The sequence below is a fragment of the Coloeus monedula genome, assembly GCF_965178545.1.
Source record: "Coloeus monedula genome assembly, chromosome: 6".
In the NCBI taxonomy this organism is placed as follows: Eukaryota; Metazoa; Chordata; class Aves; order Passeriformes; family Corvidae; genus Coloeus; species Coloeus monedula.
In genome coordinates, this window is record NC_138786.1 from 2,079,297 (window position 1) to 2,093,538 (window position 14,242).

A 14,242-nucleotide genomic window follows, 5' to 3' on the forward strand; every position below is an offset into this window, starting at 1 on the left:
TTATTTACCTCTTCTGTGCCAAAGGAAGGAAGCAGTATTCATTTTAATTCCATTAAAACCAGCATTTTAGCTGCTGAAGTTTGTATGCTGTTCATTTTCTGTGATTACAATAATGAGTAAGAGCTATTGACGAGTAATGTCTGTGGGTAATGGAGTGTTTTATGTGGTAAATACCTTTTCTTTCATGACTATATGGGTAAATAGATTCCATAAAGCATTAGAGATGGCACATACCCCTCCTTTATTGGAGATTAATACCAAAATGTTGAGCTGCAAAAGATAAAGAAGGCCAAAGCTGTAAATTGGTAATAAATTCAGGTGTTTTTTTTTTTTTCAACATGGATTCTTTCAGCTTTAAATTGATATTTACAAAACAGTTTTTCAAGTCATGAATACTATACATTATTAGCTTGAAAATAATTTGTGAAAGGTGTCTTATATTAATCCTTTGCTACTTTTCCCCTTTTTTTCACATTATTCTTACGTTCTTCATATTATTTGCAAATTAAAAATTAGGTTGGGTTGCCTTTTTGTGGTAATTTTTTGTTATTTTTTTAATGCAAGTATTAACACGATATATTAAAAAACCCCAAACTTTTATTTGAAGTGTCTTTCAAATGTGGTATTAAGTTGTGAGGAGAAAAGAATCTTGTGAAAAGGGAATTCTGTAGGGTGTCTTTAGTGTTGGGGTTGTGGGTTATTTCGAGGACTTCCGTATCATTTCATGAATATCCTGATATTTTTAAGGCTTTGGAAACTGCCACCCTTGCTGGAAGTGCAGATGGAGCAGAGGACATCAAACGTGTCCTGGCTGAGAAGAACCAGCTGCAGACTGAGCTGCAGCGCTGCCTCCAGGAGATGCAGCAGAAGGACCTGCACTTCCAGCAGATCAATTCCAAGGTAACTTGGAGCAGCAGCTCTGATCCTGAAAAGCTCACGTGAACCTGGGCTGGCATCACGTTGGAATGTTGCTGGAGTGGTGGTGTCTTGCATGACTGAATGGTATTTTACCTTCAAACTTAGGTGTTTTAAAACAACTCAGCCTGGAAACTGCAAATCAAATGTCAGTTTTATCTTTCTGCCAGGCTTTCCTGGCTTGGTATTTGACTGAGAGATTTCTTTGACTCTGCGTTCTGATGACATTGATGAACTTCTGAACTTCTACTCCCAGTCAAATATTTTTCATTATAGACAGAAACGGGGTCTGTCTTAGCTGGAACAAGATTTCAGCTTCTGGTTTGGGTGTGCTGATGACAGGGGAAATCACTGCTCAGCTTTCATTATTTCCTCTGCTCATAAAACATCTAAATCCCAGCTGAACTGTGACCTTGCCGAAAAGTGGATGCAATTTTGAAACAGCAGGTCTCAAATCTGCAGGGATTTCCTGGGAGAGCTAATCCCTAATTTTTAATGACTTCATTGTGAATTTCTCTCAGGTTGTGCAGTCATCAGAAGAGAATGCTGTCCTGTCTGCCCAGCTGAAGGCTCTTTCCCAGACTCTGAGGGACAACCAGCTTCACTACACCGATCTGCAAAATCGTTACTTAAGGCTGGAGAGGGAATACCAGGCAATGCAAGTGACATCTTTCCAGGGCTCTGTCCAGGTAAACAGATACATGGAAATATTTTTAGGTTTCTTCTTTCTGTGCTTCCACTTTCCTGGTTTTCTTGCTAAAAATGAAATAAGTATTTTTTGTTGTACTGATTCAGTACTTTTGCTGGCCCATGATGTGCTGAAGATAACTGTCTTTAGTGTAGTTAAATTGGTTTAATTTGACTTTTCATTTAAGGAAGCTGTTCTACATATATTTTTGTTTTGAAAAATCTCTTCTGAGTTGGTCTACAGCTGGCAGAGATAACTGGGTGATCACTGCTCAGTGGATCAGGAAGTTTAGTGATAATTTCACATCAGTCCTGGATTGTTCTACAAAGCTTGAGTAGTATTTTCAGAAGTGAGATCTACATCACCAGTTCAGCATTTCAGTACCCTCTGCCAACCCCTCATACACAGCTGTAAGATTATTATTTGGGGTTGGCACTTCATGATTTCTAAAGCCCCTTCCAACCCAGTCCTTTAGGATTCATCATTATTCCTTTATTTTTAAAAAGCTTCCCTGCACTGCCTTGGTTATTCATTAACAATCATTAATAGAACACCCTAAAATAACATATGGGTACATATGGAAAACAACCCTTGCTCTTCCATAAATGGAAATAAATCCAAACAAGAACTGTAAATTAGAAATAAATTAGAAATAAAATAAAGCTGCCTTGCTTCTGGAACTGTGGTCAGTGCTGTATTACTGTGTGGATGTGTAGATGCATTTTTCTTTCCCCTCTGACATTGCTGAGAGGTGGAAATGAAAACATTAAATGGCACAAAGAATGATCTGTTCCACTGTTTTGTGGTGCTGTAATTGAAATAAAGACTTTTGGCAAGTAGAAAAACAGTCACTTGTTTGGTGGTTTTTTTTTTTCCCCCCCTTAATATTTTCTAGGATGAAACCAGAGCAGAAGTTCCCCCCGGAGCACCACAGGAGAGATCTGGGATTATTGTGGAGATAGACAATATGGAGCTAAATGAGCTCAGGAAAAGGTCAGGACTCAGAGCATGTATTAGCAATATTGGTTTCCTGACAGCTGTGTTGTGAGTGTGAAAGTAATGCTTTTCTATCCCTCTGAGGCATTTGTGTGGAGAAGGGGAAGGAGTGGATTTACAGTGGATTAAATGAATCATAAGCCATATTCTTGAATTGTTATCATCTGGTAATGCTTGTGGTTTGTCTCTGTACATAAATATACTAATTGGTGACTTTATCTCAATATTTAAGCTAAAGCATCTCATTATAATTAAGTCTGTCACAAAAGGGAAGATTTCCTAATAAAAAAAGAACAAGTAAGTAGTTCTTTGAGTCCATTAAATACTGATTTCAGGTTTGATTTTGTCCCAGGCTTGCAGAGACTGAGCAGCAACATGAGTCAGTGCAGCAGGCTCTCTCCCAGCTCACAGAAACACTGGCAGAGGAGAAGAGGAGGAGAGAAGCTGCAGAAGAGGCTCTTGGACTCTCTGAGGAGAGAAGTAACAGGTAAAACACAGATTATTTATTTGCCTTTTATTTTTAGTGAGATTAGTGAGAGGTTTTCCTGTGGGTCTTAGATTTTTTTGAGATAGTAATACTGATAATAAACAAACCTGTTCGTGCGCCCACAGTGCCTGAAATGATGAAAATCCATGTGTTAAAAAGCTAAGTTACACTCTGGATCAAGAAAGTGCTACAGGCTTTGGGATTTTTTTTTTTTTTCTATGTTTAATTTCATTTGTTAGACTCAGTAGTCAGTGGTATTTCTTTTTTAGAAAAAAAATCTCCCATATAACAGCTTTAGCAGAGCCACTGGTTAGATTGAAAATATCATTATCCACCTGCCTAAATAAAGTGTCCCTCATTACCATCACCTGAAAATCACTGTTCAGTCAGCTGGTGATGGTGGGGGTTAATTCTGAATAAATGAAACACCTTGAGAGTAGATTGTAAATAGGGACTGAAAAAGACCTGGCAACACAAAGTGAGTCTGCTTTTTGTGGGGACCTTCTCTCAGTAATTTAAGTATGCAAAATAATGGTTTTTGTGTCAGTGCAGTACTTAAAAGAGGAGGTAATTCAGCAGTTGCATGTCTGTGTGCCTTGCATTTTTCTCTAGATTTGAAGTAGGCAGTTACAGGTCTGTCCCCAGCGACTACGCTGTCCAGATGGAAGCTGAGGAGGAGAGGGAAGCCTTAATCATCAATCCCAGTGAACACATCGTTGTGAGAAAGGTAAGGCAATGAAAGCCTTTAAGGTCCTTAAAAGTGGTGGAGAAACACCCTTCATTCCTTTCTGGGGCTGTGAGTCCAAGACCAGCAGCTGTGTAAACTGTGTCAGAAAACACCCTGCATATGTCCAGATTAAAAACTGCATGTAGTCAAATTTATGCTGCACATGTGGCCATTAAATAAACTGTGTCTGCATTTAATTATGCGTGCCCAAAATGCAGTAATGCATATTTATGTGCGTGGAGTTGCATAATACACAGCTTGCATTCATTCCTTTCCCCTCTTACTAATGCTGGGTTTGGGGCCTTTAAATCTTCTATGCTTTGGCGTTTGGGATCGCCAAACAGGGTTGTGTTTTGGGGTCGGCCGCTGTGTCAGAGGCAGAAGGCTTGTAGAGCCTCACAAATCCAGGCTGCAGTGGAGCTGTTTCTGATTTGTATTCCTGATTCTTCATCTGATAATTTCTGTCTCTTCCCCAGATGAAAGGAGGAGCCCTTTCCCTGCGCCGCTGGCTCCGAGGGCGAAGCCTTTACTGCTCCAAGCTGCTGACGGCCCGAGCCAAATCCCGCTATTTATTCCTCACCTACCTGGTCACACTACACCTCGTCGTTCTCCTGTGCCTCACTGGTGTGCTCTGAATCCACTGCATTCCCTGGGGGGCTCCTTTGCCTGTGGGCAGTGCCAGTCCCAGCCTGGAGACTCCCCACATGCTGCTGTTCCGCTATGCACTGGACACGGTTGTACAAAACACGGAATCCTGAGCTTCTCCAGTGAAATCTGTGCATATCACACTTGCTCCAAAGTTGACTTGAATCACCCTTTAGCAGTGGGATATTATATTTGCTAAGGAGAAAATATTCCCCTCTGCCCTAGAAGGAAACTGCTGCATACAAGTTATTTAATATTGTTTGTGGGTACATAATGGTTGATTACTACTGAGTGGGTTGTAAATGATATCTTTTCTATACAAATTTTATTTTAAGAGTTAAACTATAAATTCTAAAGGAATATCAAGCTATTATTGTATATTGGCTTCTTGATTATAACAAGAAGTTTTATAGAGTGCAATAAAGGAAGAACTACTGGATTTTTGATTTTCTTTGGTTGGTTTGGTGTTGTTTTTTTTTTTTTTTCTGAAAATAAAAGAATTAAGAAGTTTCTTCTTTCCCATTCAGTTTGTAAAGAAATCAAGGTGCACAGGTCTGTGTGTGGTAATGAGGTAAGCTGACGATTAAAGATTCAGTAAAGATTCACAATTGAGATGACAGAAATATCTCCAACTTCTTACATTTTTTTGTGATTTTTTTCTTTCTGTAACTTGTGGGGGTTTGGTATTTTTTTAAATTTACTTGTATTTTTCTTGGGGGGGTTTAGTTACTGCCTGTCTTGGAGGCAAAACATTCCTCAGCTGCAGAACACGTAAAATTCAAGCTTCTCAAGACACAACCTTATGTATTTTACATGTTTCAGCTACAAGGTACAAATCAATAAATTCAACAAAGAATCTTGTGGGAAAAGGAGACCCCAGTGAGTACGGAAAAGGAAGGATTCCATCGGTTTTACTGATCAGCAGAAACAAGGTTGACTTGGAGATATTTTAGTGAAGTGGTTTATCTGCTTCAGAAGTAGTTACTGCTGCAGGTAAATAACTGTAAACCACCTTCTTATGATGGTCCTTCATATTTCTTAGTCTGGTAAAGGTCTGGATTTTTATGTAAATCCAATATATTCTGCTATAATTGTTTTTTTTTTTTTTTCTTTAAACGATGGTTCATCTCCTTTGCGGGGTTGATTCAGCCCCTGTGTTCAGCCCTGGTGTCACCCAAGCACTGAGGTAACTCCTAAACACCAGGTAGTGGGAACACCAGTGCTGAACAGGCTGACTTTTCCCTTCCCAGCCTGAAGATGGGTGTTAGCAGGATGGTAACGAGCTGTTCTTAGCTAATTATGTTATAATGAAGCAGAACGTTTTCCAAAGGCAACAGTGGACCTTCAGTCCATCCAGTGTGAGGGATTTTTGTCTTCAGGGGAGAGAAAACAACCCTTTGTCCTGAGGCTTAGTGAGTGGGAAAGGATCCAGAGGTGTTAGAAATTCTGTCCTGCTTTATCCAGGCCTCTGTGCTGTCACTGTGAGAAGCACAAACTGGAAAAAAAGGAGCCAAATGGTTTGATTGTAGATATCCTGTGAAGTCCATTCCAGAAGCTGATCAAAATGTATTGGGAGGTGAGCTCATGTTATTTGTAATGAAGCAGCTTTTCCTGGGTGAGTATTGCCCTGAGAGTGTTCATGCTTTAAATGCTTGGCTTCACTTGGCCTGAGAAATTGAGGAAAATTGTTTAAAATTCTCTACCCTCAAATTCCAGTGTCTCAGCTGATGTAATTCCTGATGTATTTAAGAACTGAGTTTCCCTCTGGTTTGTGGTGTTGGAGCCAGAAGCTGGGTGCAGTGCTGTAATCTTGGATACTGCTGGTAAATAACTGGTTTATTGCAGTCCAAAGCCTTTTCCTGAGGGTTTTGGAAGAAAATACCAATTCATGGCAATGTGCATGAATGTTCAAAACCACCAGCTACTAGAACTAAGGGATAAACATTCCCACATTAAAGCTCTTTCCAAATTTACCCGATAAAATAATCCATTTTTGCCTTGTCAGGGACAAGAACTTTGCTGGGCACGTGCTGTTTTTCGTTCCTTTCCCATTTCTGAAGAACCATTCCTTACTGAGTGAAGATGCCAAAGAAGGAAAAAATAAAATCCTTCCCTCGACTGCCTAAAGAGGCACTTTTCCAGTCCTAAAAATAACCCAGGGACCCAAAATCAGGCCTGCCCTTGGTGAGAGCTTTGCCATGAATTTTGGGCAGAGCAGGACTTTGAGGTGTTGGCCAGCTCCTGAAGCTGAGGTGTTCCTGGGAAGTTGTGCCAGCTGCCCCTTGTTCTTTTTCCCACCAGAATAACCACTTCCATGAAGTGCTTGCCACCTACAAATATGGAATAGGTCCTGGAGTGAGCTCTCCACATTACAGAGTGGCTTAAAAAAACACAGCAAATGCTTCCCTGGAACTTTTGCTGCAGGTTATTTTTAGTCATTTATTTGAGATTGATGATCCCCTCTAAAAAAAAAAAAAAAAAAAAAAAAAAAAAAAGGGGCTAATTTGAACATTCCAGGAGGGAAAAACTTTGAAGTAATGGATGTTTAATTTATATTAACTACTGATGTTGCAGCTGCTACGTGCATAGAAGCAGTTAATTTTAAACAAAGGAACTTTCCAGGTGGCAATTCCCCCTTGGAAGAGGTGGGATTTCTGCTTACATCCCAGTAGAGAGCCAAGTGTGTGTCCTGTAGCTGAGCTTGCCCACGGTCACGAGGCCAATTAACAGAGTATCCCAGCGCCCTGCAGGCTGCAGCAGGAGATTTCTTTCCCCTTTAGAAGAAACAAAAGGCTGCCAATGTCCTGATTAATTTGCTTGGTTCAATCCTATTCAAGTGGGAATTTATGTGGGTACTTCCCATGCTTGGTAAAATCGGGGTTTTAGCATTGACTTTGCTGGTTAGGTTTATTCTTTCCCAAAATTGCTGCGTTTTAATGATACGAAGGTGTCTTATGAGAAGAAAGCCCCACTTGTTGGATTTTATTCATATCATGAGTCAGATTTTGATTTTTTTTCTGGGCTGTCAAAACCTTCCCCTGAAGTTCTGTGTGATGAATAATGTTTTGCCTTATATGCTGTGATACTATTTGGGGCAATCATGACAGGCTTCCTAATGCAAAAGTGATAAACTTAGTAAAATCAGTATTTAGTAAGTGATTTTTCTTCTAGAAAATCTGTCTCTGCTTTATGTTAATGAATGAGTTGTTGCAAAATACATGTTTTTCACAACCCTTTGACTTCCAGCAAGGGGGAAACCTCACTGTTTAAAGGCAAAATAATGGAACTGCTTAGACAGAGCATCCAAGTGAGTAAATCTAGAGAGATTGTATCTTTTCTACCTGTTTCCTTCCCTTTATTCCTCTGTGCAATGGCAAAGGACCCATTCCTTGTGGAGAACCATGAGTTTGCTGATGCCCACCTTGGCTGGGCTCCTGTGTGGGTATAAGCAGCACTTCCTTCATTTTTGAAGCTGCCTTGGTCTTTCTGGGGGGGTTTATAGAAGGAGTTGGTACAAAGTGGTTACCCACAAATTCACATTTTAGTTCCTTCCATGTTTTGGGGGTGCATTCTGTGAGGGCAGCAGCAGGAACAGTATTTCACAGGAAGTTTTAACTTAAAAATGGTATTTTGTCCCTGAAATTCCTGACAAACTGCACTAATATTGGAATAATATCCTTTGTAGGGTTGGAATGGGTTAAAAACACAGCAATGCAGAGGATGAAGCACAGAGTAGAAGAGGGATCCTGACACTGGAACATCCCACTGAGCATGGAATCATCCCTAACTGGGATGACATGAGAAAGGTGGGTGGTTCATTTTGTTTTATTTTGTTTTGGTTGGTTTTGTTTTATTTTATTTTATTCTTCACACTCATTCATCAGTCATGAAGTTCCTACTGAAGCAAAACATTTGACAATGACAGAAAGGAGCTAAAGTTAAAAAAACCCCACAGGTTGCACCTCATCAGAGGTGAATTGGAGAAATACTAAATTATTGAAACTGGGGACAAAAGCTGTGAGGTGCAGGGGAGGGTTATTTTCTCTCCTCAGAACTGACCTACATGAGCAAGAGGATGGGTGGTGCCCACATCTCTCATTCCATGTGACATTTTTGCTGTCAGTTCCAGAGGAAAGGACAGACTGGGCTTTCCTATCCCTATGCTGATCCTTTCAGAGGGGGTTTTAATTTTTTTTTTCTTGCAGCATGTTTTTTCTGTTGCCAAAATTATCTTTTCATGTCTGGGTGGTCAGAAGGCATCTCTATTCCCCATCCATCACGACTTCCTTGGAATTGTGCAATGAGCTCTGTGGGAAATGCCAGTTCCAGAATGTCCCAGGTGCAGGCAACAGGGTGTGTTCATGGGAGAAGCTGCTAAATATCTTTAATATCCCATGTGTCCTGGTCTCTTTGGGAAGTATCTGGGTCTGTATGTGGAAAATACTGTACTGTCTGGGGGGAAGCTCCACAGGGAAATGCTCCTGGTACTGTTTTCCTGAGGAAAATGCTGCTGAAAGGGAGATACAGGGCTGGGATTGTTCTGCACTCTGCTTGGTAGGATGAGGGGCAGTTAGAACCCATATATCTGAACTCAGTTACTGTGCCATGTCCATGGACCCAGACTGTTCCAAAGGAACAGACCAAAGCTGATCCAGGAGCAGTGGGAGTTCCTCAGCGGATATTTGGAAATAAATTGCCCACCTGCTCCTCTAGATGGAAGCACAGTACTTGGATTCCATTCTCTCCCTGCTTGCTGCAAGCACACTTTTCAAAGTACATCCCATTATGTTTTTCTTCCTGGTAATTTTCCTGCTGTCTGCATTCAGCAAGAAACAACATTTTCCTGTAGGAAAAAAAAAATTAAAATTGTAGGCCCATATTTTATGTTCCTCATCCACATCTGGCAATTGTCCTGTGCACAGCACACACTGGTGTGTGTTCCTTCCCTGGGTCATGTTGCATGCAAGAGCAGACCATCTAAAATTGAGTTAGTAGAAGGAATTAGGGAAGCTTAAAAAGGTGGGATGTGCTTTCCTGTAGTGTGAACTCCTGGCTGGAGTGATTATTTTAGGGTATAACATGATGGAGGCCTCAGGCAGGGTTGTCGCTCAAGTAACGCTCAGGTACTAAATGGGCTCTTGCAGCTTGAGCTTCCCTTCTTTTTATCACTTAGATGGGTGCAGGAATTACTTGTGGAGGTGGCTCCCAAACTGGTAGGGAAGACACAAGAAACAGAGTTGATAACTGTTGTGATTCCTACAAATAAGAAAAAAAGGGTGATTTTGATCTGAGCCACAAATTTCTTCCCAGCGCTTGGAAACCCCACTCCAGAAAGCACCAGGGTGTAGAGGAAACAAGAGAATTCCTGGGTAATGTGCCAAAATCGGGACAAAGGCACAGCAGTGCAGTGCCCAGCCATCCACAGGGTACCAAAGGGGGGAGTCCCCAAAGGCTGAGGCCGGTGTGTGAGGGGGAGTGGGAGCAGGAATGGTGCGGGATGCACGGGGGGCCTGGCAGTGGAGGAGGAGCCCAGGCAGGCCATGGAATGGAGCATTCCTGCTCTCCTGTGCTTCAAGTCACAGTATTCAGACTGGAAAATAACATAAAAGCCATTGTCCATCCCGGGTCCTTTGTTCCCAGGAGCTGACCTGACAATGTATGGGAGGGACAGTGTTGGGACCGAGCGTTTTCTGGCTCTGGTGACACCATTAATGTTTCATATAAGTGCTGGGATAATTTGGGATAAGTCCTCCTCAGCAATTTCTCTTTGCTAGTGTGCTTGCTGCTCACATTTAATTCTCGTGACCTGTACAATCAGCACTGGATTGTTTTGGTTCTTGTGGAGTATCCCTATCCATTAACATTCTGGTTATCATTAGGTCAAATTTCATGGGCTCTGCAGGGCCTGGTTGTGCCTGGTTTTGATGGAAAACCTGGAAACTGCCAGAGATTTAGGCAGGCTCCTGCTTTATGAGTCCAGGTTTGCTCCTCACTGCTGAAACCACCAGTACTTTGGGAATTATACAAGCACAGAGGTTTCCTTCTCTTATTTCTTTCCTGTCTGAAATAGCAGTAATTTTCTTCTTACATCTGCTTTTTTTTTTTTTTTTAACTTTTACACAATTCCTTTCTGGCTTATTCAACTTCTCCCTGCATTTGTATTCCAGACCTTCAAATGAATGACAGCCTGGCATCCCAAAGCCTAGTTCTGGAAACATCTGATTATTTCTTTTTCTTAGAGGATTGATGAAGAATTGAGTTTTTTTTAAACAGCTGATGATTTTAATGAATAACTCCAGCTCTGGACAGCTGTTAACATTGTAGGTGCTTCAGATTTAGAGAGGATCTCTTTTCCATTTAAGTTCATTTTGGAGCATAATAATACTTGTTTCTAGGATATAATACTTGCTTTTAGGATATTCCTCAAATAAACTCACCTGTAAAACTATCCTGATGTTTTGTGCTTCAGAAGTAAGTGTGTTGGGTCAGAAAAAAAATGAGCTAAAAAGAGACTAAACCCCCAATCCAGTGAATTTGGTCAAATTTGGTGAATAGATGTGAATTTGGCAGATTAGCTCTTGCATGCTTTCTGTCCATTTTAATATGGCTGTAAAAATACTAATAAAATTTTTAAAAGTAATTATTTTTATGAAATATATTCCATGTATTTAAAATATATTATTGTTTAATGTAATGTAATATATGACTTACTGAAAGTAATATGTTAAAAATATATTACTCAGGCTGTAATGTATTAAAAAAATAAAACTTACGGCTTTTGGCCCAAAGTCCACATGGTAAATTTAGCCAGGGCTAGAAGTAAGTGTGATTTAAATGCAGAATATAGGTATAGAATCACCTGGGGAAAAGGAGATGTGGCTCTGCACTTCCCTTGGTGCCCACTTTTGGCATATATTTAGTGGGAAGATTATGCATCCATTTAGCAACAGTGTAAATAAATTAATTAAGTTGTGAGCTTGCCATCAGGAATGACTGGGAGAGAATTCAACTGGGAGATAAAAACCACCAGCAGAGCATCAGAACAGCCCAGTCTCTACCAACCAGGAGGCAGAGCTCCTACAGTAGACGTGCCTAGGGCTGTTTCTCTGTCATTACACTGGAATGATAAATCTGGGTTTTCAGACTGTTTAAAGGCTTGCTGTTTATTACTGATGGCATTAAATTCATTACAGTGATTATGAACTATTGGTAATTCGTGTGTTCTTTAATTGAAAGCACACTTTTCATTACAAGTTGACTTTATTGGTGAAGGCATTAACTGCTGAAATTCAAAACTGGAGTTTAACCCCCTCATGTCAGAGGCTGTAGGGATTTAGAAGCTGAGTGGATGTGGCACTGGGGGACATGATTTAGTCGTGGCCTTGGCAGTGCTGGGTTTACAGTTGGGCTCAATGATCTTAGAGGGCTTTTCCAGGCTAAATGATTCCATGAAATGTGGTCTGAAGTTGCCATGAAGAGAGGAGATAAACTCTTGTCTTTGCTGAGGGTGGCAGCAGAATGAGATGGAACAAATTGGAGCTTGGACCAAGTGAGGTTTTGGTCAGACAAGAAAGCCCTGAAAATGGTATTAATAGTCTGTCACTGGGTTTGTTTGCTGGAGGAATCTGTGGGTGCTCCAGCAGAGGAATTTCTGAGGCAGAACCAAAGCTGACTAGTCCTTGAGATGGGAATAGCCAGATTGTTCCTCCTGGCTTCTTCCAGCTGTGTCTTCTGTACATTTTGTGTGTATGTGCTTATGTATATGTATAAACCTTAGACTGCTGCACTGTTGCAGCCCTGCCATCAGTGTAAAAAAAATTATTCCAGGGTGCCATCTCCAATTAATATTTTCAGTAAAAACCTGACCTGGGTTAATGGAAAAGTATCTACTGGCCTTGGTGATTTTCCTTTTAAATGAAATCCCAAAGAGAGCATGACAGGCTATGCACAGAAGAGCCACGGTTCAGAGGGGACTCAGGAGCAGTAACTGTCAGTATTCATTTAAATAAAATAAAATTGGCTGTCCCTTCAGATCGTGTTAAGTGTAGATCCTAAAGTTTTTTCCAACTCTTTGTTCCACATCCTGTTGGAGATGTTCCATGTTCCAGCTGTGTGTGTAGCAGTTGAGGCAGTGCTGTCTCTGTGCCTCTGCAACCCAACCCATTTAATCCCTAATAAAATATTTCACTGAAGTGCTGGATTTCAGTCTCATGGTGATGTCTGCCAGTAAGGGAGCAGTAGACTGAGCATGGAGGTCTCTTATAAATTACTCCTTAGCAACCCTCAAGTCTTCACATACTTCGAAAGAAAATTAAAATACCCCCTGCCTTTGTAGCCTGATGGCACTGTATAATCCCATCTAAAAAGATAGGCACCTTACAGGAATTATGACTGTCATAAATACTTGGTTTATGTCTAAAATCTGGCTGTTTGTGTGCAGGTTTGGTATCATAAATGCCTTATTCATTTTGAGTGGAAAATGGGTCCTTCTTGCTATGTGGCATTGGATTACAACAGGAAACAGCAACTGCTGCCTCGTCCTCCTCCTCCTCCTTTCTTGGAAAGAGCTTGGAGCTTCCTGATGGACAGGGGAAGGAATTTGCCATTGGGAATGAGTGGTGCTGATGCCCAGGAGTATTTTGCTTGTATAATGACTATGCTGAGGTTACAAAGGAGGTGAGTGGCAGGTTCTGTCCTTGTCCTTGCTCTCCTAGCCTCACACAGCTGTGTTTTTCCTGGAATTTTCTTAGGGAGACAGCTTGGACTAGTGAGCCTTTCTCTCATTTTCACAGTAGGAAGAAGAAGGGGATGAAGAGAGAGATAATGTGTTGAAACTTCTTTCCACTCAAGGCTGGAATCTGCAGGTGTCCATGAAACCACTTCAAACATGTTGTTGTTCCATGAGGATCTCTGTGGGAAAAGTGTTGTCTCTGGAGGAACCACAGTGTGTCCTGGGATTTGGGGTCATATGCAGAAGGAGAGGACAGCTTTGCCTCCAAGCACAATGAAGATGAAGGTGATTTTTAACAACTTTACTGCTGCCAGTTCCATCTTAAAGTGATTTTTTTCCTTATTCAAATGGTCTCTTAATGGTAAAAGCTGCAAAATCTGTCAAAAGAGACTTTTCAAAGTTCTGTCTAGCTACATAAAAGTGAGAGGGGTTGATCTTACCTTCACTCCCACTTTAGAACAGCAGGCAGTTCCAATTCCCAGTATCCATGTCTTGTCAAGCCAGTGGAAACCATAAATTCCTCAGCCTCTGAATGAATTTGACTTTATTATTCTGGTTTCAGTTTGTGTGACTTCTCAGGTTGATAATAAATCACCTTACATGTAGGAATAGCACTATTCACTGGCCCTATCACCTGCCTGAGCAACATAAGTCACATTTCAGTCTTGACCTCTCGTAGGTGTGATGGTGAAGAGCACCAACCCTGGAACTCAGATCTCTGCAACTGAGTTGCATTTGCAGTCCCCTGTAGGATCAAAGCAAAATTCCATTCAATTTGCTAAGAATTTACTTGTCCTTGTTTGACTATTAAAGGTGAAGGATGTTCTTTAGGTTTTCAATTTTTAATTTTTGTTTAATACAAACTTTTTTTTTTTTACTTCCACCATTGCTTCTTTCTAGTTTGGTAATGAGCTTCCATGAATTCTCAGAATTGCTTTAACAAAGAAAAATTGTCACCATCATTTAAATGTAACTCCTTCTAAATGGAAGAAAAATCTATCCCATACTAGAAGAAGCAGGCATTTCCCCTCAGACATTTTTTTTCCAAGGGGG

General features: G+C 40.9%; 1 protein-coding gene across 5 annotated transcripts in view; it reads left to right on the forward strand.

Annotated features, from left to right (window-relative positions):
* The window catches only part of LOC309574396 (uncharacterized protein), a 34,254-nt gene extending 29,345 nt beyond the window's left edge, over nucleotides 1-4,909 (forward strand). For all 5 annotated transcript variants that reach the window (XM_082284047.1, XM_082284049.1, XM_082284050.1 and 2 more), the window contains exons 24-29: nucleotides 748-900; nucleotides 1,437-1,604; nucleotides 2,499-2,596; nucleotides 2,952-3,086; nucleotides 3,699-3,813; nucleotides 4,290-4,909. In XM_082284047.1, the coding sequence (XP_082140173.1) occupies nucleotides 748-900; nucleotides 1,437-1,604; nucleotides 2,499-2,596; nucleotides 2,952-3,086; nucleotides 3,699-3,813; nucleotides 4,290-4,448 (828 nt within the window). In that variant the 3' untranslated portion in view covers nucleotides 4,449-4,909. The remainder of the gene's footprint in view (nucleotides 1-747; nucleotides 901-1,436; nucleotides 1,605-2,498; nucleotides 2,597-2,951; nucleotides 3,087-3,698; nucleotides 3,814-4,289) is intronic.
* The last annotated feature ends 9,333 nt before the right edge of the window (nucleotides 4,910-14,242 follow it).